The sequence below is a fragment of the Pristis pectinata genome, chromosome 32, assembly GCF_009764475.1.
Source record: "Pristis pectinata isolate sPriPec2 chromosome 32, sPriPec2.1.pri, whole genome shotgun sequence".
Classification (NCBI taxonomy): Eukaryota; Metazoa; Chordata; class Chondrichthyes; order Rhinopristiformes; family Pristidae; genus Pristis; species Pristis pectinata.
The window spans coordinates 17,447,295-17,469,888 of record NC_067436.1 but is presented as its reverse complement, the minus strand read 5'-3'; the positions used below and the strand labels follow the sequence as shown (position 1 = coordinate 17,469,888).

At 48.9% G+C, this 22,594-nt stretch overlaps 1 protein-coding gene across 2 annotated transcripts in view; it reads right to left on the bottom strand.

The window, feature by feature from the left end:
• LOC127585338 (SH2 domain-containing adapter protein F-like) overlaps nucleotides 1-22,594 on the bottom strand; it is a 180,106-nt gene that overhangs the window by 145,828 nt on the left and 11,684 nt on the right. For both annotated transcript variants that reach the window (XM_052042723.1, XM_052042724.1), the window contains exon 2: nucleotides 15,337-15,463. In XM_052042723.1, coding sequence (XP_051898683.1) covers nucleotides 15,337-15,463 — 127 coding nt within the window. The remainder of the gene's footprint in view (nucleotides 1-15,336; nucleotides 15,464-22,594) is intronic.

Below are 22,594 nucleotides of genomic sequence, written 5' to 3'. Positions count from 1 at the left end.
TGGACAACAGTGAGCTCCCTTTCACAAGTGCAGATCCCAGTACAGCCCATCATGGCTCACCTACGTCAGTGGGTAACAAGGTAATAACTCTGGCAAATCTCAAACGTGGCAGCAACAGATCGAAGGTATGAGCCCAGCTGCCATCACAGGAACATCTCCAGCTACATCACTAACAAGGTATGGAAGTGCAAACAGGTAAATAATGCGGCCACTTGTACACAGAATAATCCCACAATGGGATGGATGTCAAGGGAACTAGGGGTGTCCGTTGAGGAGTGAAGATCTCAGTTGTGTCTCAGCACTAGTAGGAAGTTCGTGGCCTCAAGCGCCTCTACACAAACAGGGATGTAATCCAGGCCAGCGCTCTGCTGTACAAAGGACCCCTGCGTTACTGGACCTGCCTCCTCCAGTGTGACATTAAACCTTTCTCTCAGCGGGGTGCAGAAGGTCCAACTCAATGCCCTGGCTGATGTTTAGTCTCCAGCCAAGCCCCAGAACATCCAGGCATCATCTCACTGCTGTGCGTGGGGACTCGCTGTGCACATAGAAACAGAAACATAGAAAATAGCAGGAGAGGCCATTCAGCCCTTCAAAATGACTACAGCTGATCATCCAAATTCAGTCCCATTCCATTTCTCTCTCTCCATATCCCTTGATCCCTCAAGCCTCAAGAACAATATCCAACTCCTTGAATACATTTAATAATCTGGTTTCAAAGTGCACAAAGTAACAGCTGTCCTTTCTAGATTCCAACAGCCACATGTTGGTTGTAAGGCCCTTTGGAGCACCTTGTGAGAGGCTCTGAAATGAAGTACACTTGCTTTCTGAATGGCAAGGGGGATTGTCAGGGGGCTCCTGCATTACCCCCGTGGGAATCAAACCCACGATCCTTCCACATCACTGAGCATTCGCTCAGCGATAACACTTCCAACAAGTGCCACTTCGGCAGAAACCCATCTGGAAGGTAGAGAGCGAGGTCCCTGCATTGGACACCGCAGAGTTGTGGCTAACTGATTTACCCTCAGCCATCGCTGAGCGAGAACCATCCTGGCTTCAAGTCCCACTTCAGAGATTCAAGCACAAAATCTGAGTTGATATATTTTTCATATTGTCTCACAACATGGGAGGCAGTTACTTGGCTCATTAACTCTCTGCCGATTCACCTTTTCTCCTACATTTCCGGCACATCTATTCTTTCTCACATACCAACTGCTCTGCCCGAGATTGCAAGAAACTGCAGGGAGTTGTGGACATAGCTCAGCACATCACAGAAACCAGCCTCCCCTCGGCGGACTCTGTCTATACTTCTCGCTGCCTCGGTAAAGCAGCCAGCATAATCAAAGACCCCACCCACCCTGTTCATTCTCTCTTCTACCCCCTCCCATCAGGCAGAAGATACAAAATCCTGAAAGCATGTACCACCAGGCTTAAGGACAGCTTCTATCCGCTATTAAATGGCCCCCTGGTACGATAAAATGGACTCTTGACCTCACAATCTACCTCGTTACAGCCTTGCACCTTATCTACCTGCACTTTCTCTGTAGCTGTAACACTATATTCTGCATTCTGTTATTGTTTTCCCCAATGCACTGATGTGATGAAATGATCTGTATGGACGGCATGCAGAACATAGTTTCTCACTGTACCTTGGAACATGTGACAATAATAAACCAATTTACCCATTAACTCCAATATTCCTACACTGGTGTTAATTTACAGTGGTCAGTTAACCCTCTTATTACCCTGTAACTTTACAACTTATTCTCTCTCCTTTCAACTGCACTTTGAGTCATGTGTCACTTACCAACACCAGCGGTGATTTACAGCAGCCAATTAACCTACCAGCACACCTTCGGGATGTAGGGGGAAACTGGAGCAACCGGGGGAAACCCACGTGCTCACAGGGAGAATGTACAAACTCCATACAGACTGTACCGGAGGTCGGGATCGAACCCAGGGGTCACTGGAACTCTGTAGGAGTGACGGTCTACCTCTCCGATGCAGTAGTGAGGCATCCACATCTGGAACCAAGGCCAGGCTCTGGAAAGACCAATGCCTCACTCCCACTGGTGGAGATTCACATGTACGCAGCACCATGGCAGAAAGATAACTCAGTGGCAAAAGGTATTATGTGACAAGGAATCCGACCTCTGCGTCTGGCAGGACTGCTCCAGGGTCCCAGCACAGTCCGGGTGGGAAGGGAATGCAAGTTTACACTGAGGTTTCCTGGACCAAAGGTGTCCTGAGTAGCTCGCAGGAAACCAAGCAAATCTACGACAGTGCCACTTCCAAACTCTTCAAACAGACGATTAAGGGTTCTCCACTAACTACAGAATCAACTCGCCACAGGTTACACCCAGAGGTGGGATCAGGGCAATAGGAGCCGAGGAGATTCCCTCTGTCTGGCCACAACAACAGCCAGTTTGTAAACATCTTAATTTATTTGTACTTCACTTTAAGACTGAAATTGCTTTTTCCAACCCACGCCTGATTTATTATATTTGACTAGAGTGGCAGATTTTGACAAGTTGTGTTCATGTTTAAATTAGAAACACAGCTTGTGTTTGATGAAGGAAGTGGTCTGAATAATCAGTTCAATCAATACAATTGAATTCTGCTAAAGAGGCAATTAAAATTTTAACGTGGACTATGCATACACGTCTGGAGCTTGCATGCACACGTATGAGCACATGTGCGTCCATTTGTCAGGGAGAGATGGGGGAGACAACATGAAGTAGTGTTTGTGGATACACTTTAGTGTGTGTGCTTGTGCGTGTGACAGTGCTTAAGTGTGCGTCCTCTCCTGTGCATGTGTCTCTCTGTTCTGTCATTCCTCCTTTCCCTTAGGCAGTGATATTCTGCCGGTAAACTGGACGAGGTTTGTACCCGATCTGAGCACGAGAAGAGAGGACGTGTGTAGAGCCAAGCCCACCACAGCTGGACCTCGACATAGCTGACCTTACAAGGTACTGCAAGTGGCCAGTTAACAGACAGGAATGAAGCCTCCTCTAGGAGCCGTTAATCATCTCTCAGCCCAAAAAACTGTGATGGAAACAAGTCCTCCTCAACCCAGAGTGACCGACAGAGAGATCATTGACCAGCAGCTCTCCGAAGACTTCCTCAATCCCCCAGGACCACAAATGGAAGCAGATCTACCTGAAGTGATGGTAGGTGCTTCTTTTAACAAACACACACAAACAAAAACTACCCTTTTATTCTGGTTTTTGCCCTCTCGCTTTCCAGTCCTGATGAAGGGTCTTGACCCGAAACGTTGACTGTTCATTTCCCTCCATAGATGCTGCCTGACCCTCCAGCATTGTGTGTGCGCTGCTCCAGATTTACAGCATCTGCAGTCTCTCTTGTGTCTTTAAAAACAGGAATTATTCCAATCCTGAAATTTAACGAATTTCTTTCTGCTGCCCCCCTGCGGGCTCCCACTCTGCACCACTCAACCTCGTTCAGAAGTCCAGTCCAGCTCAGTGAGCCTTGGAGGACCATTTGGGTCACTGAAGACATCTCACCCAGTCAGGAAATGCTTGCAAGGCAGGACTCCTGAGAGGTTTTGGAAAATATTGTGGGCCAAAGGGCCTGTACTGTGCTGTACCGTTCTAGGTTTTGGCTGTTCCCAACACCCAGCTCAGGAAAACCAAGACCCGTTGTCACCCTCAGCTGCTGCCTCTGACTGAACCCAACTGGGCTGAGCCACCAGGCAAAACCAATGAAACTGTAGCAGGAGCAGGCCATTCTGCCCTTCTAGTAAAACCTCTACCTCAGATCCACCCTCCAGCCCAAGACCTCCAAAACTATCCATGCGAACCATTCTCACTCACTGAGGAACCACATCCTCCAAGGGTGGAGAACTCCAATGATTTACAACACAGAGAGATCAGTTCATCTCAGTCCTAAACATCTGACCCCTTATCCTGACACTTTGCCTTTCCCTTGCCCCTAGCGCTCAAGCATTACACCACGAGCTCCAATCTCCACTCAAACTAACATTGCTTCAGTGCCCGACACTTAGACAGTCACACCCATCACCTCCTGGGATCTAAAGTCCCGAAACGTCAACCTGTTGAACTGCGGCCCAAATTTACTACTTGGAAGAAAACAACACACTCACATTTCCCAAGCTCAGGATGTGCTCCACAGCCAACAGAGTTCTTCAGAGCACACTAACTGCTGTGAAGTTGGCAATTTACACACAGCAAGCTCCCACAAGCAACGCAATGTTTTTCTAGTCATATTAGTTGAGGGATAAACACTGGCTGGGACACTGGGAATAACTACAAACTAGTGCCATGGGATCTTTTACCACCACTTGAGAGAGCAGACAGGGCAGTTTTCCAACGATTTTATGACTGGACCTCTGACAATGGACCTCCCTCAACAATGCAGTGAAGTATCAGCCCAGACCCATCTGCAATAGTGCCTGGAGCTGGATTTGAACTCACCACTTTATGACCGAGAGGCAGGAATGCTGTCCACCACGTCAGAGATCTCTGGCTCAGGACCACAAGGGACACAGGTTGGACAGTTTCCCCATTTGTTGATATCCTGTTACACTGAGCTAGTTAGGGTGGGGCCCAATTGATTTCCTTTGTTGCTAACCTAAGCTTGGGTCCAAGCTGGTGAATCACATCAGGGACTTTTAAGACAAGTGCTGATTTTCATTTATCAGACATGGGAGACAGATGTTGGTTTTGGTTTGGCGGTGGTGGTGTATGGGTGCACTGTCTCAGTCTGGTCTCCTTCCAAATGTAACTGGAGACACCAGAGACTGCAGACACTGGATCCTGGAGCAAAACACAATCTGCTGGAGGAACTCAGTGGGTCGAGCAGCATCTGTGTCGGGGGTGGGGGGGTGGTGGGGGGAGAGAAATTGTGGTAGCCTCTGTGTTCCTGCTTATCACCCTCCCAGCCATCTCCACCTTCACCTCCCCTCCCAGTTGGCTCTCTCGTTTATCAGTCTGCCTCCATCCATCATCCTGCCTCTGACCCCATCCCTCCCCCTCCCGGCTCGATCTGCCCATCATCCTCAGCCCACCTATCACCCCCGGCCCGTCTCATCACCCCCCCCCTTTTCTCTCTATACTGCCCCTCTCAGTCCTGATGCAGGGTTTCGATCAGAAATGTCGATAATTCCTTCCCCCTCACCCCCCACACAGACACTGCTCGACCTGCTGAGCTCCCCCAGCAGAGTGCACGTTGCTGGATGTAACTGGAAACTTGTCAATGTACTACAACACTCTCACTTCTGGTAAAAGAGGGCCAAATATATTTAACCCCATCCAGTAAGGCTGCATTGCCTGGTGTACATACTCTCCCTGCTTTTGGCTGCATTTCCCAATATTCCCTCCATTCCTGCTGGGCAAGGCTGTGATCTTCCCACGCGTTCTGACTGAGGTTCATTTCCCTTTCTGCGGATGCGGACGGCACAGTGGTACAGCTCGCAGAGCCGCCGCCTCACAGTGCCAGTGACCCGGGTTCGACCCCAACCTTCGGTGCTGTCTGTGTGGAGTTTGCACGTTCTCCCTGTGACTGCATGAGTCCCCCCACCCCACCCCCAACACCCCTGGTGCTCTGGTTTCCTCCCACATCCCACCTGCAGGTTGGTAGGTTACCTGGTTGCTGTAAATTGTCCCTGGTGTGCAGGTGAGCGGCGGAATCTGGGGATAGTTGATGAGATTATGGGGAGAATAAAAAAATGAGATTAATGTAGGATTAGTGTAAATGGGTGGCTGGTGGGATCAAGGGTCCCGTTTCCAGGACCAGGAGATAGAACATAGCACAGTACAGCACAGGAACAGGCCCTTCGGCCCACCATGTTGTGCTGAACTAATTAAACGCCTAACTAAACGAATCCCTTCTGCCCATATCCCCCCATTCTCTGCACATTCATGTGCTTATTCTTAAACATCTCAATTACATCTGCCTCCACTACCACTCCTGACAGCACGTTGCAGGCACCCAGCACTTAAAAAAACTTGCCCTGCACACCTCCTTTGAATTTACCCCCTCAAATGCATGCCCTCTAGTACAAGACATTTTGACCCTGGGAAAAAAAAATACCAGCTGTCCATTATCGATGTCTCTCATAACCTTATAAACTTCTATCAGGTCTCCCCTCAGCCTCTGACACTCCAGAGAAGACAACACAAGTTTGTCCTACCTCTTGACTTGATGGAGGTGTACAAGATGATAAGAGGCACAGATCGAGTGGACAGTCAGAGACTTTTTCCCAGGGCGACAATGGCTAACACAAGGGGACATAATTTTAAGGTGATTGGAGGAAGGTATAAGGGGGATGTCAGGGGTAAGTTTTTTTTCATATACACAGAGAGTGGTGGGTGTGTGGAACGTGCTACTGGCAGAGGTTGTGGGGGCAGATACATTAGGGACATTTAAGAGACTCTTAGATAGCCACATGAATGATAGAAAAATAGGGGGCTATGTGGGAGGGAAGGGTTAGATAGATCGTAGAGCAGCATAAAATGTCAGCACAACATTGTGGGCCAAAGGGCCTGTACTGTGCCGTAGTGTTCTATGTTCCCTCCTTATAGCACATGCCCTCTAATCCAGGCAGCATCCTGATAAACCTTTTCCGCACCCTCTCCAAAGCTTCCACATCCTTTCAGTAATGGGACGACCAGAATTGAATGCAGTGTAATCAGATCTCAGGGCTGATCCCCTGTGTGAGCACCAACTGGACCAAGTGCAGCCAGGTTTCTGCTGGTAATCAACAGTCGGTGACAGAATACATTGAGGTGAGCACCAGACCAGAGCAAACACTCAGCCCTGCTGTAACACCCTTCATGGTTGAACAGTCTGGTCTCATTCTGCCCCAGCACAATCTCAAGGGAAGAAGGGAAGATGGAGAGAGTGTGCAACAGCATCAGACTGTGGGAGAGCGAGGGGTTACTGGAGTGTGCAGCAGATATTGATTTGCCCGTCGTTGAGAGAGTAGTGGTGGGAATGAAATGTTAGTGTCTTTTCACAGCTGCAGCACCCAGCTCTCCTCCCTGCTTCCTCCAGCCACCATTCACCCAAAACCATCCATCACGGAAGACGTCAGCACAGCCATAACCTCCCTCTGACATTCCTGCACCTCGACTCACCAGCCACAAACCCATTTCAACCTCTGGGCGAAGTGAAGCTCTGGGAGTTCAGGAATAAACCTTATAGTGGGGCCTCTTGTGTTGTAAATCAGTAACTCCCACCCCAATCTCAATGTACAGGGAGTTCTGAGAACAGGGTTTTACAGGGAGAGGAGGGTGGGGGAAAGACAGAAGGGAGCTCGACGGCCTTCACTCTTCCATACTTCGCAAAGGGGTACAGACCACGTGAGGTGGGACTGGGCCCTGAAGCTGCTCCTGTGGGGTAACCAGCAAGAGGAGGCACAGTGGTGCAGCGAGTAGAGCTGCTGGCTCATGGCTCCAGTGACCCAGGTTCAATCCTGACCTCTGGTGCTGGCTGTGCAGAGTTTGCAAGCTCTCCCATAACTGTGTGGATTTACCCCAAGTGCTCCAGTTCCCACCACATCCCAAAGACGTGATAATTGGCGGGTTCGTTAGCTACTGTAAATTTTCCGTGTAGGCAAACCATAGAATCTGGGGTGAGCTGACGAGAATAAAAAAGGATAAGTGTAAATAGATGGTTAATGGTCAACACAGATATGATGGGCCGAAGGGCCTGTTTCCTAGCTGCAAGATTCCAAGACTGAAAACCCTTGGACAAACAAGCTAAATCAGGAGTGTTAAACACATGCAGAGTGTGGGGGTGGGGGGGGCAGGGGTGGGGAAGGAATTTGCTCAAGGTCCTGGGAGCCAATGGGAAGTGTTGGTGTGGGGAGGGATGAGGGAGGATGTACATTAAGTCTCTATAGACAACAAGGATGGAGAGAGAAGGAAAAGTGTAGAGAAATAACAGAGGCTTGCCCTGGGGAGCTAAACTTAGTGTGGCTTCCGATAGGATCAGCAGGAACATTGCAGCAGAGAGACGGGTTGGAGAGAACAGAAAAATTTGCCTTCAGCCTGAGTGTTCCAACAATCGGTTCCAAAGAAACTTCAACGGAACCAAAGGCAAGTTCGGATCAGCAGCCAACACCCAGCATATCTTTAGCACTGAAAACGAAAAGCAAATTTCCTCACCAAAATTACCAACTAGGTCTCCAGAAAAGGAAAAAGACAAGATGAAAGAAACACTGAATATTAAGTTCACTTGCAGATCTGTCACCGCTGAAAGTCAGATGATGTGTTGCTTTATAAAGATACGGGTCTATGCCTCATAAATCATAATGCTTTATCTTGCTGCCAAATTTGGATGGTTTTCACAGTGGCCTGCCAGTATAAAGGCACCAAGTGTAGTCAATGCAATTTACCATCGGTCACCCACCAGCACGAAATGACCAGCATCTATGTTGCTTCAATCACGTGTCTGGCACAGGGATGCAGGCCAAGCAGTAGACAAGGCTGATGAGAGGATAAAAGTTTAAATAACGGGCAGGATCATTTCCATGAGAACTTTAATGATGCTCAGCAACAGTCAGCGACTTGATTGCACCTGCCCTTTAAATATATTGCTCTCATTATCTCATGGGGATCATACTTGTGTTAATCACCAATCTTCTTGTGCTGAGAGAGGTGGCAGTAAGTTAATATAATCAGAAATGAACATATTAACATTTTGTTTTTGCATATGTAATGAGACTGGGTTTGGAGACATGGACTTTACTTTAATCAAACCGATACCCTGCTGGTGATGATATCAGTCAAGGCACTGAGTCACTCTAGGGAGGGGAAAGTGCTACTCATTCTGATTGCTTTACACACTGTGCAACAAAGAGAGGATGTCACAGCCAGCCGGTCTGTGTTAAAGAACTCGTGGGCAGGCAGGCAGGCACACTCAGGAACAGAACAACACAGCAACACACAGGGGGCTTGTGAGTGTGACAACTGTCAGAAAACAAGCAAGGAGTCAATAGAATAATAACAAAAGCTTCTTAGTGTTTGACGGCCAAAGGAGCTCAACAGTGAATAGAATAGGAAAAAACACCACAGCAGAGCAGTTATTTTATGGGATTAGCAACCCAGACTCTTGGATAAAGATCCAGAGACCTGATTTTAAATCCTAAATAAATTAAATCAGTCTTATTAAACAAATCTGATAGAAGCAGCTTGCGTCAGTCACTGCAACTGTAAAACTACAGGACTGTCAGAAAATCCTGTCTGGTTCATTAATGTCTTTTGGGGAAGGAAGTTTCCTGCCCTGACTGTAGTACAGCGTGCGTACAGCTTTCAGAGCGAAGGGTACCACGTGCTACAACAATGGAGTCACACAGCCTGGAAACGGGCCCTTCAGCCCACTGGGTCCGCACCAGCCATTAACCACCCACTTGTACTAATCTGTGGAGCGAGACATGCAGGTCAAAGATGAAACACTGTGCTCCTCTCTCCACAGACGCTGCACGGCCTGCTGAGTGATTCCAGCTTTTTCTGTTTTTGTTTCAGATTTCCAACATCTGCAAGTTTTTAACTCATCATTCAACAGAAACATGGTCCAACCCTGGCTCTCCAGAGAAGGCCATATTACCTCAAAGGAAAAGGCTGGCCAAAAAAAGAAGCCTGGAGATTGGGGGAAAAATAATCAGAATTCAAAAGGAGGATTAAAGCACTGATAAAAGGAATATACACATATATAGTTTTTTTAATATATTTATATACAAATTTTAAGAAAATATTTTTATTAAATAAATAAATTTATTGAATTGTTAATATTAAATTATTAATATAAAATAAAATAAATTATAAATTATTTATATAAAGCAGAAATTAATGGGATAGAAAGGTGATAAGTGCCCTGGACCAGATGACCTGAATGCCAAGGTTTTGCAAGAAGTGGTATGGATGTAGTGGATGTGCGAGTTGCTCATCTTTCCAAACTCCAGAGATTCGAGAAATGTTTGCACAGATTGATAGATAGCAAATACAAACCCACTGTTTTTCAGAAAAAAACAAGGAACTACAACCCAGTCAGCCTGACATTAGCAGTGGGGCAAATGCAAGAATCTATTACTGAGGAAGTAAGTGGTCACAGGACACTCAGAAATTACTAATATGACTGGGCAGAGTCAATGTGGATTTATGCAAGGGAAATCATGCTTGATAAATCTGTTAAGAGTTACCTTTGAGGCTATAATGTGGAATAGATGAGGGCGAACCAGTGGATGTGGCGTATTTGGACTTTCAGAAGGCTTTTGATAAGGTGCCGCATGAGAGACTACTAAACAAAATCAGAGCGCACAGCACTGCGGTAACATATTGAGGATTGATTACTAAACCAGAGTAGCAAAAAGTGGATCACTTTCAGTGGGGAGGCATGTGAGGTGCTGCAGGGATCAGAGCTGGGATCTCAATCTACATCAATAACTAGGACGAGGGGACCAAGTGGAATGTGTGCAATTTGCTGGTGGTGCAAAGCTGGGAGGCAGTGTGAGTTGTGAGTAGGATGCAGAGAGGGGTAGAAGCAGGCTGAGTAAAGCTGGGAGGCAGTGTGAGTTGTGAGTAGGATGCAGAGAGGGATAGAAGCAGGCTGAGTAAAGCTGGGAGGCAGTGTGAGTTGTGAGTAGGATGCAGAGAGGGGTAGAAGCAGGCTGAGTAAAGCTGGGAGGCAGTGTGAGTTGTGAGTAGGATGCAGAGAGGGGTAGAAGCAGGCTGAGTAAAGCTGGGAGGCAGTGTGAGTTGTGAGTAGGATGCAGAGAGGGGTAGAAGCAGGCTGAGTAAAGCTGGGAGGCAGTGTGAGTTGTGAGTAGGATGCAGAGAGGGGTAGAAGCAGGCTGAGTAAAGCTGGGAGGCAGTGTGAGTTGTGAGTAGGATGCAGAGAGGGGTAGAAGCAGGCTGAGTAAAGCTGGGAGGCAGTGTGAGTTGTGAGTAGGATGCAGAGAGGGGTAGAAGCAGGCTGAGTAAAGCTGGGAGGCAGTGTGAGTTGTGAGTAGGATGCAGAGAGGGGTAGAAGCAGGCTGAGTAAAGCTGGGAGGCAGTGTGAGTTGTGAGTAGGATGCAGAGAGGGGTAGAAGCAGGCTGAGTAAAGCTGGGAGGCAGTGTGAGTTGTGAGTAGGATGCAGAGAGGGGTAGAAGCAGGCTGAGTAAAGCTGGGAGGCAGTGTGAGTTGTGAGTAGGATGCAGAGAGGGGTAGAAGCAGGCTGAGCAAAGCTGGGAGGCAGTGTGAGTTGTGAGTAGGATGCAGAGAGGGGTAGAAGCAGGCTGAGTAAAGCTGGGAGGCAGTGTGAGTTGTGAGTAGGATGCAGAGAGGGGTAGAAGCAGGCTGAGTAAAGCTGGGAGGCAGTGTGAGTTGTGAGTAGGATGCAGAGAGGGGTAGAAGCAGGCTGAGTAAAGCTGGGAGGCAGTGTGAGTTGTGAGTAGGATGCAGAGAGGGGTAGAAGCAGGCTGAGCAAAGCTGGGAGGCAGTGTGAGTTGTGAGTAGGATGCAGAGAGGGGTAGAAGCAGGCTGAGTAAAGCTGGGAGGCAGTGTGAGTTGTGAGTAGGATGCAGAGAGGGGTAGAAGCAGGCTGAGTAAAGCTGGGAGGCAGTGTGAGTTGTGAGTAGGATGCAGAGAGGGGTAGAAGCAGGCTGAGTAAAGCTGGGAGGCAGTGTGAGTTGTGAGTAGGATGCAGAGAGGGGTAGAAGCAGGCTGAGTAAAGCTGGGAGGCAGTGTGAGGTGAGTAGGATGCAGAGAGGGGTAGAAGCAGGCTGAGTAAAGCTGGGAGGCAGTGTGAGTTGTGAGTAGGATGCAGAGAGGGGTAGAAGCAGGCTGAGTAAAGCTGGGAGGCAGTGTGAGTTGTGAGTAGGATGCAGAGAGGGGTAGAAGCAGGCTGAGTAAAGCTGGGAGGCAGTGTGAGTTGTGAGTAGGATGCAGAGAGGGGTAGAAGCAGGCTGAGTAAAGCTGGGAGGCAGTGTGAGTTGTGAGTAGGATGCAGAGAGGGGTAGAAGCAGGCTGAGTAAAGCTGGGAGGCAGTGTGAGTTGTGAGTAGGATGCAGAGAGGGGTAGAAGCAGGCTGAGTAAAGCTGGGAGGCAGTGTGAGTTGTGAGTAGGATGCAGAGAGGGGTAGAAGCAGGCTGAGCAAAGCTGGGAGGCAGTGTGAGTTGTGAGTAGGATGCAGAGAGGGGTAGAAGCAGGCTGAGCAAAGCTGGGAGGCAGTGTGAGTTGTGAGTAGGATGCAGAGAGGGGTAGAAGCAGGCTGAGTAAAGCTGGGAGGCAGTGTGAGTTGTGAGTAGGATGCAGAGAGGGGTAGAAGCAGGCTGAGTAAAGCTGGGAGGCAGTGTGAGTTGTGAGTAGGATGCAGAGAGGGGTAGAAGCAGGCTGAGCAAAGCTGGGAGGCAGTGTGAGTTGTGAGTAGGATGCAGAGAGGGGTAGAAGCAGGCTGAGCAAAGCTGGGAGGCAGTGTGAGTTGTGAGTAGGATGCAGAGAGGGGTAGAAGCAGGCTGAGTAAAGCTGGGAGGCAGTGTGAGTTGTGAGTAGGATGCAGAGAGGGGTAGAAGCAGGCTGAGTAAATGGGCAAGAACAGCAGGTGGAATATTGTGTGGAAAAATGTGAGGTTATACACTTTGGTAGTTAGGAAAATAGAAAGGCAGAATATTTATCTTAAATGGCAAGAGATCGAAAGGTCAAGGAACCCACGGGGACAAACCACTGAAATTAAACACACCGATACAGCCAGCAATTAGAAAGATAAATGGTTTGTTGACCTTCATTTCAAGAGGCTTTGAGCCCAAGAGTAGAAATTTCCTGCTCCGATGATATAGGGCCCTGACGAGACTGCTTCTGGAATACTGTGTACAAGTGTGGTCTCTCCACCAAAGGAGGACATATTTTCAATAGAAGGAGAACAGAAAAGATATTCTAAATCGAATGGTGGGTTGACATGTTTGTCCAATGGAGAGAGGTTAGGTAGACTGAACCTACCCTCGTTTAATTTAGAAGAGTGAGAGGTGGTATAATTGTAAAATGCAAAATTATTAATGGGGCTGATTGGAGCTGATGTTCTGCCGGCTGCGTGTGTCGAGACCCAGGGCTCAGCCATTCAGGACAGAGCCATGAAGAAAACTCTTCACCCACCTTCAGAGTTCTCTACTCAAGAGGGCTGTGGAGGCTCTGGTCGCAGAATACACTCGAGACACCGATCGATACTGACGCAATCAAGGGACATGGGGTCAGTGCAGGAAAGTGGTGCCCAGGGAAAAGATCAGCCATGATCTTACTGAAGGGCAGTTCAGGCTCAAGGGACCAAATGGCCTCCTCTTGCTTCTATTCCTGAACAGAAGAGCGCCAGATGTACGATGATACTGCTGGACTGGAGAATGCTGCTGGGACGAGGTGGTTTTCTTTGGAACAGAAGGACACCAAGCTGAGACCGAGTGAGGGGTATGGAATTATGAGGGGCTAAGAGATGGCACTGAGGAAAGGTCTAATTGCCCCATCAGGGAAATCAACAAATAGGAGCACAGATTTACACAGTCAGAGTTATACAGCACAGAGACAGGCTCTTCAGCCCAACTTGTCCATGCCTTCCTGAGCTGGTGCTAATTGCCTGCATTTGGCCCATATTCCTCTAAACCTTTCCTATCCATGTACCTGTCCAAAAGTCTTTTAACCATTGTAATTGTACCCGCCTCTACCACTTGCTCTGGCAGCTCATTCCACATCCCCACCACTTGTGTGTGGGGAAACTTGCCCCTCAGGTCCCCTTTAAATCTTTCCCCTCTCAGCTTAAACCTCTGCCCTGCAGTTTTAGACTCCCTTATCCTGGGAAAAAGGCTGTGACCACCCCCATTACCTATGCCCCTCATGATTTTGTAGACCTCTATAAAGTCCCCCTCAGCTTCCTTCGTCCCGGCCTACCCTGACAACTCTCCAGACCTAGCAACATCCTTGTGAATCTGTTCTGCACCCTCTCTAGATTACTTAATGTGATAATAACACAAGAGCACAACACAAGGTTGGACTGTAGAAACTGATTGAGCCAAATAGTGTAGGAGCTCGAACTCCATGCCTGGAAGAGTAAAGGTGGTACAATATCTTAGACACATTGAAAGGATGAGCACTTGTGTGATAACTCCAGAGCAGAGCCTGGGAAGTAGAAGTTGCCTCTTTCAGCCACTTCCATCCCTATAATGCCGAGATTCTGTGGAGATATTTGCCTGAGGATTTTCCACTTGACGTTGAATCTAGACAGGGCTGTTCGAATTGGTAAGCAGTACAGTGCAGAGCCAGGCTACCTGAACAAGCCTGACAGGACCGACCAAGTGACAGGATGGGAGTATGTTCTGATAAATCACTGGGGATGGGGTTGTGCTCTGTCAGTCCAGCTCAGCATTTTGTCCAGGACAGGATGGCTTAGTTAGCATTACCGCATGTATTGTCTTGCCTTGATCAATATTTGGTATCTCATCCACAAACTAATCAATAGCATGCTTGAGATTAAAAACAGAAAATGCTGGAAATACTCAGGTCAAGCAGCATCTGTGAAGACAACACTTCAGGTGAAGGACTCTCTCTCTCAGAATAACAAAGGTTCTGCTACCTGAAACATTAATGTTTTTCCTGCCTCCACAGATGCTTCCTAACCTGCTGAGCATTTTCTGTTTTATTTCAGATTTCCAGCATTTGCATTTCTTTTGCTTGAAATGGTTACATTTACGCGATGGTCAGGTATGGCTGATGCCAGGTTTTAATTTTGTACCTGAACAGATCCCTAGTGCAGGGAGGCTTATTTTTCCCTCTCTCTCAACTTGCACTGCTGTTATGTTTATTTTGCTGTACAAGTCATGTATAATTTCTGTTAATTTAAGTTTATGTTAACTTGTGTTGCTGCTGCAAAAAGCTAAATTTCATGGTATGTATACCCTGGGTATGTACGCCTATGGCAATAAAATTGCAGCAGACACAGTAGTGTAGAGGTTAGCGTAATGCTATTACAGCGCCAGCGACCTGGGTTCAATTCCGGCCGCTGAATGTAAGGAGTTTGTACGTTCTCCCCGTGTCTGTGTGGGTTTCCTCCGGGTGCTCCGGTCTCCTCCCACATTCCAAAGACGTACAGGTTAGGAAGTTGTGGGCATGCTATGTTGGCACCGGAAGTGTGGCGACACTTGCGGGCTGCCTCCAGAACACTGCGCAAAAGATGCATTTCACTGCGTGTTTCGATGTACATGTGACTAATAAAGAAATCTTATAAACTTGAACTTAAATAAGGGGTCAGTAAGTCCTAGTCACCTCAGACAAAGCTGCTGCGAAAAAACGTTGCAGGTTTGCACTCCATACTGAGTATACATGTGGCTTTCTTACCCGCCATCATTCTTTGAGCCTCATACGGTTCCATGTAGCCATCATTTCCCGCCATTTTCTCCTGTCCAGCCTGGGTCACACCAGTCTGAGCGTCAAATGGATCTGCATAGTCTTCAAGAATAATGACCTGTCAGTGGGAACAAATTAAAGCACAAAAGAGATACATTAGACACTCAGCACTCGTTGAATAGGTAATTGTTTCTGTAATGTGCTAAAAATCTGTATTCCACGCCCTCTGGGCATCAGTAAAAGAGACTTTCTCCATAAACCAGCAGCTTTAAAGTGACAAACTACAGCATGTAAATAATACCGAGGGTGAACTCTTGATATGTGCCGGGATGGAAATAGCAGATACTCATTAATCTCTCTCACAACTAGATGGGGAAGGAAGGAAGATGGCAGATTAATCATTGCGGGGAATATCTTCCTCATTCCTGTAATGTTAGCTGGATACACCAACTGCACTTCCAGTGCCCATTACGTGTGTCCTGTACCCTGTCTCACTCTGAGCCCACTCTCTCAACTTGCCTGTGTGGTCACTTTACTCACTGGACACCCACCACTTGACCAGATTTACATTACAATAGTGACTTACATGCAATTTGTAAATGTTTTAAAATATTTTACAACCAAAGTAATTTAGAAGTGAGGTCCATGGGTAAACCATTTGTGTACAGCAAGCTCCCACACTGGTAGCAAAATAATGACCAAATGATAAAACCTAGAACACTACAGGAACAGGCCCTTCGGCCCACAATGTTGCGCCGAACTAATTAAATTGGTAATCAAATGCCCAACTAAACTAACTTTTTATTCATACAGCACGGCAACAGGCCTTTCCGGCCCAACGAGTCCGCACTGCCCAATTACACCCATGTTAACCTACTAACCCGTACACCTTCGGAATGTGGGAGGAAGCCGGAGGAAACCCACACAGTCACAGGGAGAACATACAAACTCCTCACAGACTGCGGTGGAATTGAACCCCAATTGCTGGCTCTGTAATAGTGTTACGCTAGCTGCTACGCCTACTGTCCCTTCTGCCTACACAATATCCATATCCCTCCATTCCCTGCACATCCATGTGCCTGTCTAAGAGCCTCTTGAACACCACTATCGTATTTGCCTCCACCACTACCCCGGTAGCACATTCCAGGCACCCACCACTCTGTGTCAAAAAACCTGCCCCACACATCTCCTTTGAACTGACTCCCTCTCACCTTAAATGCGTGCCCTCTGGTATTGAGAGACTTTCAACCTTGGGAAAAGTGATAAAAGCTGTCTACTCTAGCTGTGCCTCTCATAATCTTATAAACCTCTATCAGGTCTCCCCTCAGCCTCCGACACTCTAGAGAAAAAAACAACTCAAGTTTGTCCAACCTCTCATTATAGCACATACTCTCTAGTCCAGACAGCATCCTGGTAAACCCCTTCTGCACCCTCTCCAAACCCTCTGCATCCTTCCTGTAATGGGGTGACCAGAATTGAATGCAATACGCCAAATGCAGCCCAACTAGTTTTATAAAGCTGCAGCATAACTTCCTGACTCTTGAACTCAGTTCCTCAACTAGTAAAGGCAAATATGCCATATGCCTACTTTGCTGATCTATCCCAGAGTCATCTAGCCCTTATGCAGCACACCCGACTTCTAACCGAAATGTGAAGCCTCCACAGTCAAATAGCTCCACTCCCCAGAGTATGTCGAAGATGACCCTGGGGAGGAAACGGTATTCCTGGAGAAAACAGGATGAGAAAAAGTTTATTGGTGGGCAGGAGGCACTCTTGTTGACCAGTTCCAACAAACACTTCACAAAGATACGCCGGAAGCTGGGAAAGGAACCCAATGAGAGACGGCTCTGCTCGAGCAGGGTCACGAACTGTGGGGAGTTCCTGAGAGGTGAACAGGGAAGCCGGCAGAATGCAGGGTGTGGAAGGCAAGCAGCATACAACAGGACATGTGATGAGACAGCTGGAAGGGCGGAGAAGAGGCCAGGAAACATCATTCGCCATGCAAAGGAAGCACACACCCAGACTCCACAGAGACCGGTTTCCAGCAGAGATTCCCCTCTCTGTCCACACGCTGAGAGTCATTCAGCACAGAAACAGGACCTTTGGCCCACTGACTCTGTGTGCGCCTTCAACCACCACTTACACTAATCTATATTAATCCCTTTCTTTTAATTCCCCCCACATTCCCATCAACTCCCTTCGGATTAACATAGCCCACAATATTGTGCCATCATTTTATCCTGCTCTAAGATCTGTCTACCACTCGCCTACACACTGGGGGCACTTTACAGCGGCCAATTAACCCACTTACCCGCACGTCTTTGGGAGCACCCAGGGAAAGCCCGCGCCGTCGTGGGGAGAACGTGCAAACTCCACACGGACAGCACCGGCGGTCAGGATCGAACCTGGGTTCACTGGAGCTAGGAGGCAGCAGCTCTACCAGTTGCGCCACCTAGCAGCAGGACGCCAAACCCACAAACTACTTCACCCACTCAGCTTCTGTGTTTCGTGCTCCGCATCAGCAATGGTTCGATGCCGACCATCCTTACCTCTAGCACATCCCCAGGTGGTGCTGAGGGAGTGCTGCTCTGTTGGAGGTGCCTTCTTTCAGCTAAACCCAGTCCCCATCTGCCCTCCCAGGTGGGCACTGAAACCCCATTGAAGACTTGCAGAGCAGGTATCCCTGGAGACCTGGGACAATGGATATTCTTCAATGAATTATCTGAAACCATCCAATCACTCCCACATTACTGATAGAGGGAGCTTGCTGCATAAGAATATAGGTAATAGAAACAAAGTAGGCCATGCACACCCTCGAGCTCCCTCACCATTCAATAAGATTGTGGCTGATCTGACCTTGGCCTTGGCCTCAGTTCCACAGTTCTGACCAATTCCCCCAACCCTACTGTCCAAAAACATGCCAGCTCCACTTGGAATATTCTCCACAACTCCGCCTCCACAGAGCTCTGGAAAAAATTCCAAAGATTCCCCACGCTCCAAGGAAAGAAATTCCTTCTCATCTCAGACTGGTGGGCATTTCTTTATAGTGAGATCATGCCCCCCCACTCTAGATCCTTGCCCCCCCCCCACTCCAGACCTGCACCCCCCCCCCCCAAATCGCAGTTTCCACCCTTTTGATCCCCCTCAAACACTGATGAGATCAGCTCCCTCTCTCTAAACCCCACCAGAGTCAATCACATTGCTGGGCACAGATGACAAAGCCACCCCATTGGGTGGGGGGGGGGGGGTCTCAGCTCCGCCCCGGGGCTCCAAAGGGCTGTGGGCACTAGGGCCTGGAATCCTCTCTGGGAGACGGCTTGGGAGCCTTTGCAAAGAGACTGACTGTCAGCCGGTTGGGGACAGGAAGCGGGGAAAGGGCATGAGGGATTGAAGGGAGGGACGGGAGGAGCTCGTGGGTGGCTGGAGCCTTGAGGGGAGTGTTTGTCCTGCAATAGGCCTAATGGCTTCTGGAGTTTCCAGCATCTGCTGTATTTTACCATTCGCCCTACAACAACAGCGCCCCAGAAACCACTTCACTGGCTGGAAGGGCAGCTCACCGTCAGGGGTGGGATATCTAGGACCAGGCAGCACATCGATAGCCACAACCTGTGCCAAGATCCTAAGCCCATCCCCTGATACCAAACCCCAAACTCACGCCTATGTTCCCATGCCCAGTCCCTAAATACATGCCTTGCACCGAGGACCCCCATCCCGAGACGCTAAACTCAAATCGATGTCCATAACCCAATGGCAAACCCCAATGGCAAACCCATGCCCAGAGTGTCCCGTCTCGACCCTCCCCCTGCCCTGACATCCTCCCATGTTGATCCCAAACCCTGCTCCCATGACCCAATACCAATTCCCAATCTGTGCCCACACCCCAACTCCACACCCACAGCCCAACCCCAAGCCCAAATCCCAAACCCATGCCCCAATCCCAAACCCGTGCCCATAACACACACCCTAATCCCACCCCCATAACACACACTCCAATCCCACCCCCATAACACACACCCCAATCCCACCCCCATAACACACACCCCAATCCCACCCCCATAGCACACACCCCAATCCCAAGCCCACACCAACATCCCACAAATCATAACCCAAACCCACTCCCATAACCCAGTGCCAAACCTGTGCCCAGACTAAACCAAAACCACACTCCATGCCCAAACACTAAACCCAAACCCTCACCCAGAGCCTCCCACCCCAGACCATGAACCCAAGGCTGCTCCCATACCCACCCAACCTTTGAAGTTTTGAAGGGTAAATCATAGTGGATGTTGGAAGCCAGTTGGCCCTACTGGCCTATTCCAGGACAGACACTCACCTCAAGGCTCTAGCCACCCATGAGCTCCTCCCGTCCCTCCCCTCATACCTTCATGCCTTTTCCCCACCCTCCTGCCCCCCATCCAGCTGGCGGTCAGTCTGTTTGCAAAGGCTCCCAAGACATCTCCAAGGGAGGATACCAGGCCCTGGTGCCCACAGCCTGTGGATACCCAGGGCAGCACCAAGACCACACCCCTCCAAGGGGTGGATTTGTCCTCTGTGCCTCCTGTAAGCTATTGAATCATGTAGGGTGAGCAATGAATTATTTGTGAAGAAATCCCTTGTCAAATCTGTAGCTTGTCAGAAAAAGGAATTAGATCGAAAAAAGTTAATAAAGGAGGGGGCAGGGCGCCGAAGGGAACACTAGGCACCTTACTGGCTCTGGAGGCGAGGCGAGTAGCTAGCAGTGAGGAGTGATCGCTCTGCAATAAAGCAAATTGTTCCAGGAGCACTGGGGCAATGGAAGAAATTGGAGATGTCAGCCGTGTGTATTTTCTCAGTTCTTTAGACAGTTACTGATTTAACTGCTGAGATAAGCTGTTGGCTTTTGAGTGTGTACAGTGAGGAGTATCGTTTACAGCCTGTCAGTCATCTGCTGCCTCAAAGACCACGACCCCTCCAGCAGTACTGACCTCACCTCAGTCAGGTGCTGATGGACACTGATGGGTAATCCCAAGGTTTTTTTAAAACTCTGATTCGCTGCAGGTTTTTAGGCACCAGACTTGGTCACCTGCTAAGTGGTCAGGTTGGTGCTCATCCCAACGAGGCGAGGTGGTAGGTAGGAGTGGGAGCTGAGGCAGCACCCAGCTGATGGCCACTTCAAACGAGGGGCCTTCGACCCGACATGCTACCTCTTTCCACAGACGCTGTCCCTGACCTGCTGAGTGGTTGCAGCATTTTCTGCTTTGATTCCCACTGTCTGTAAACTCCTGGCATAAGCACATGACCAGACCGCGGCACAGAGAGGGAGACAGAGAGACAGAGAGACAGAGACAGAGACAGAGACAGAGACAGACAGACACAGAGACAGACAGACACAGAGACAGACAGACACAGACAGACAGACACAGACAGACAGACAGACAGAGAGAGAGAGAGAGAGAGAGAGAGGCACAGAGAGAGAGAGAGAGAGAGAGAGAGAGAGAGAGAGAGAGAGAGAAGTGAGAGGCAGAAGTACAGCTAAAGAGATTTGGAAGAAGCGAGAGGAACACAGTGGGGGTCCAACTGCAGACGGAAAGAGTTCTGCAGCCAGGTACAAGCACACATGCACAAAGATCCGTCTGTGTCAGCTGAAGACACCAACTCTGACAGTGCGCAAACCTTTTTAAATCCTTTCTTCTTTCCGTATTACTGTTTATTCTGCTCTTGTTCTCTCTCTCTTCACATCGAGCATCTCTACAGTGAAGCTTCTGCAGCTGAACAGCCTGTCACTTATCCCCCCAGAACTGGTCTTGAAAGAGACCTCCGAGGTTTTTGCTCAAATGCTCGGGCCATCAGGAGGTCAATGGTTGGGAAAGGGAGAGCAAGGAGGAGGGAGTCTGCTCTCCACACACCATGGCCCAGGAGCTTCACTCTCTGACACATCATGGAAACAGGCCCTTCAGCCCAACTGGTCCATGCTAAACAAGATGTCTACCTAAGTAGACCCATTGGCCTGCATTTGGCCCATATCCCTCTAAACTTTCCCTACCCATGTACCTGTCCAAATGTCTTTTAAACATTGCAACTGTACCCGCCTCTACTGCTTCCTCCGCAGCTCGTTCCATTACCCACCACCCTCTCTGGGAAGAAACTTACCCATCAGCTTCTAAATTTTTCCCCTCTCACCTTAAACCTGTGCCATGGAACTTCAGACTCCCTTTCCTGGGAAAAAGACCGTGACCAACCCCTCTTATCAATGCCCTTTTTGTAAACCTCTATAAAGTCCCCCATCAGCCTACTGCTCTCCAGGGAGAACAGCCCCGGCCTGTCCAGTCTCTCCTTGTAACTCAAACCCTCCAGTCCCGGCAACATCCTGGTGTCCTTGTCTTTGTGTCACTCCCGTGTGCCTATGACGGGGCAGGGATGACTGACCTGGAACTCCACGAACAGATGGCAACTTGCAACACCCTCGGGGAGTTTGGAGGCAGAGGTTAAACAATTTTCCACACAGTTCCACCCCAACACATTATCAAAACATGTTATTGTACAGAACACAACAGCATGGAGGGGATTCCCAGATCAAGGGGCATAGCTGTTCTCTGGAGAAGCCTCAGAATAGAAGAATGTCCCTTTAGGAAGGAGATGAAGAGGAATTTCTTCAGCCAGAGGGCGGAGAATCTGTGGAATTCATTGCCACAGACGGCTGTGGAGGCCAAGTCATTGGGTGTATTTAAGTTGATAGGTTCTTGATTAGTGAGGGTGTCAAAGGTTACGGGGAGAAGGCAGGAGAATGGGGTTGAGAGGGAAAAATAAATCAGCCTTAACCAAATGGCAGAGCAGACTCGATGGGCCGACTGACCTAATTCTGCTCCTATGTCTTACAGAAATCCCTGGACACCACTTCCCTTCCTCTTCCCATTATGCTGTTTGTGTTTCAGGGGCAACTGGGTTCAGAAGCCTTCCCCAGCTCAGAACAAACACATTGAATGAAACGATTCACTTAGTCTCTGACTTCCAAATCCAAGCCAGACTACAACGTAACCACGACCTTCCTTGGCATCATGGTCGGCACAGTGTGGGCCGAAGGGCCTGGCCCTGTACTCGAGTGAAGAACGTCTCCAGTGGACATGGGAGAGGGACATGGAGAGGAACAGGAACACTGCCAGCCCCAATCCGAAGGGTTTCTCTGATGCTCCTCCAGCAAGGCAGAGAATCCGAGACTCCATCTCAAACCTTCCCTGGGTATCACCTGGAAAGGAGCAACCTCCAGATAAAT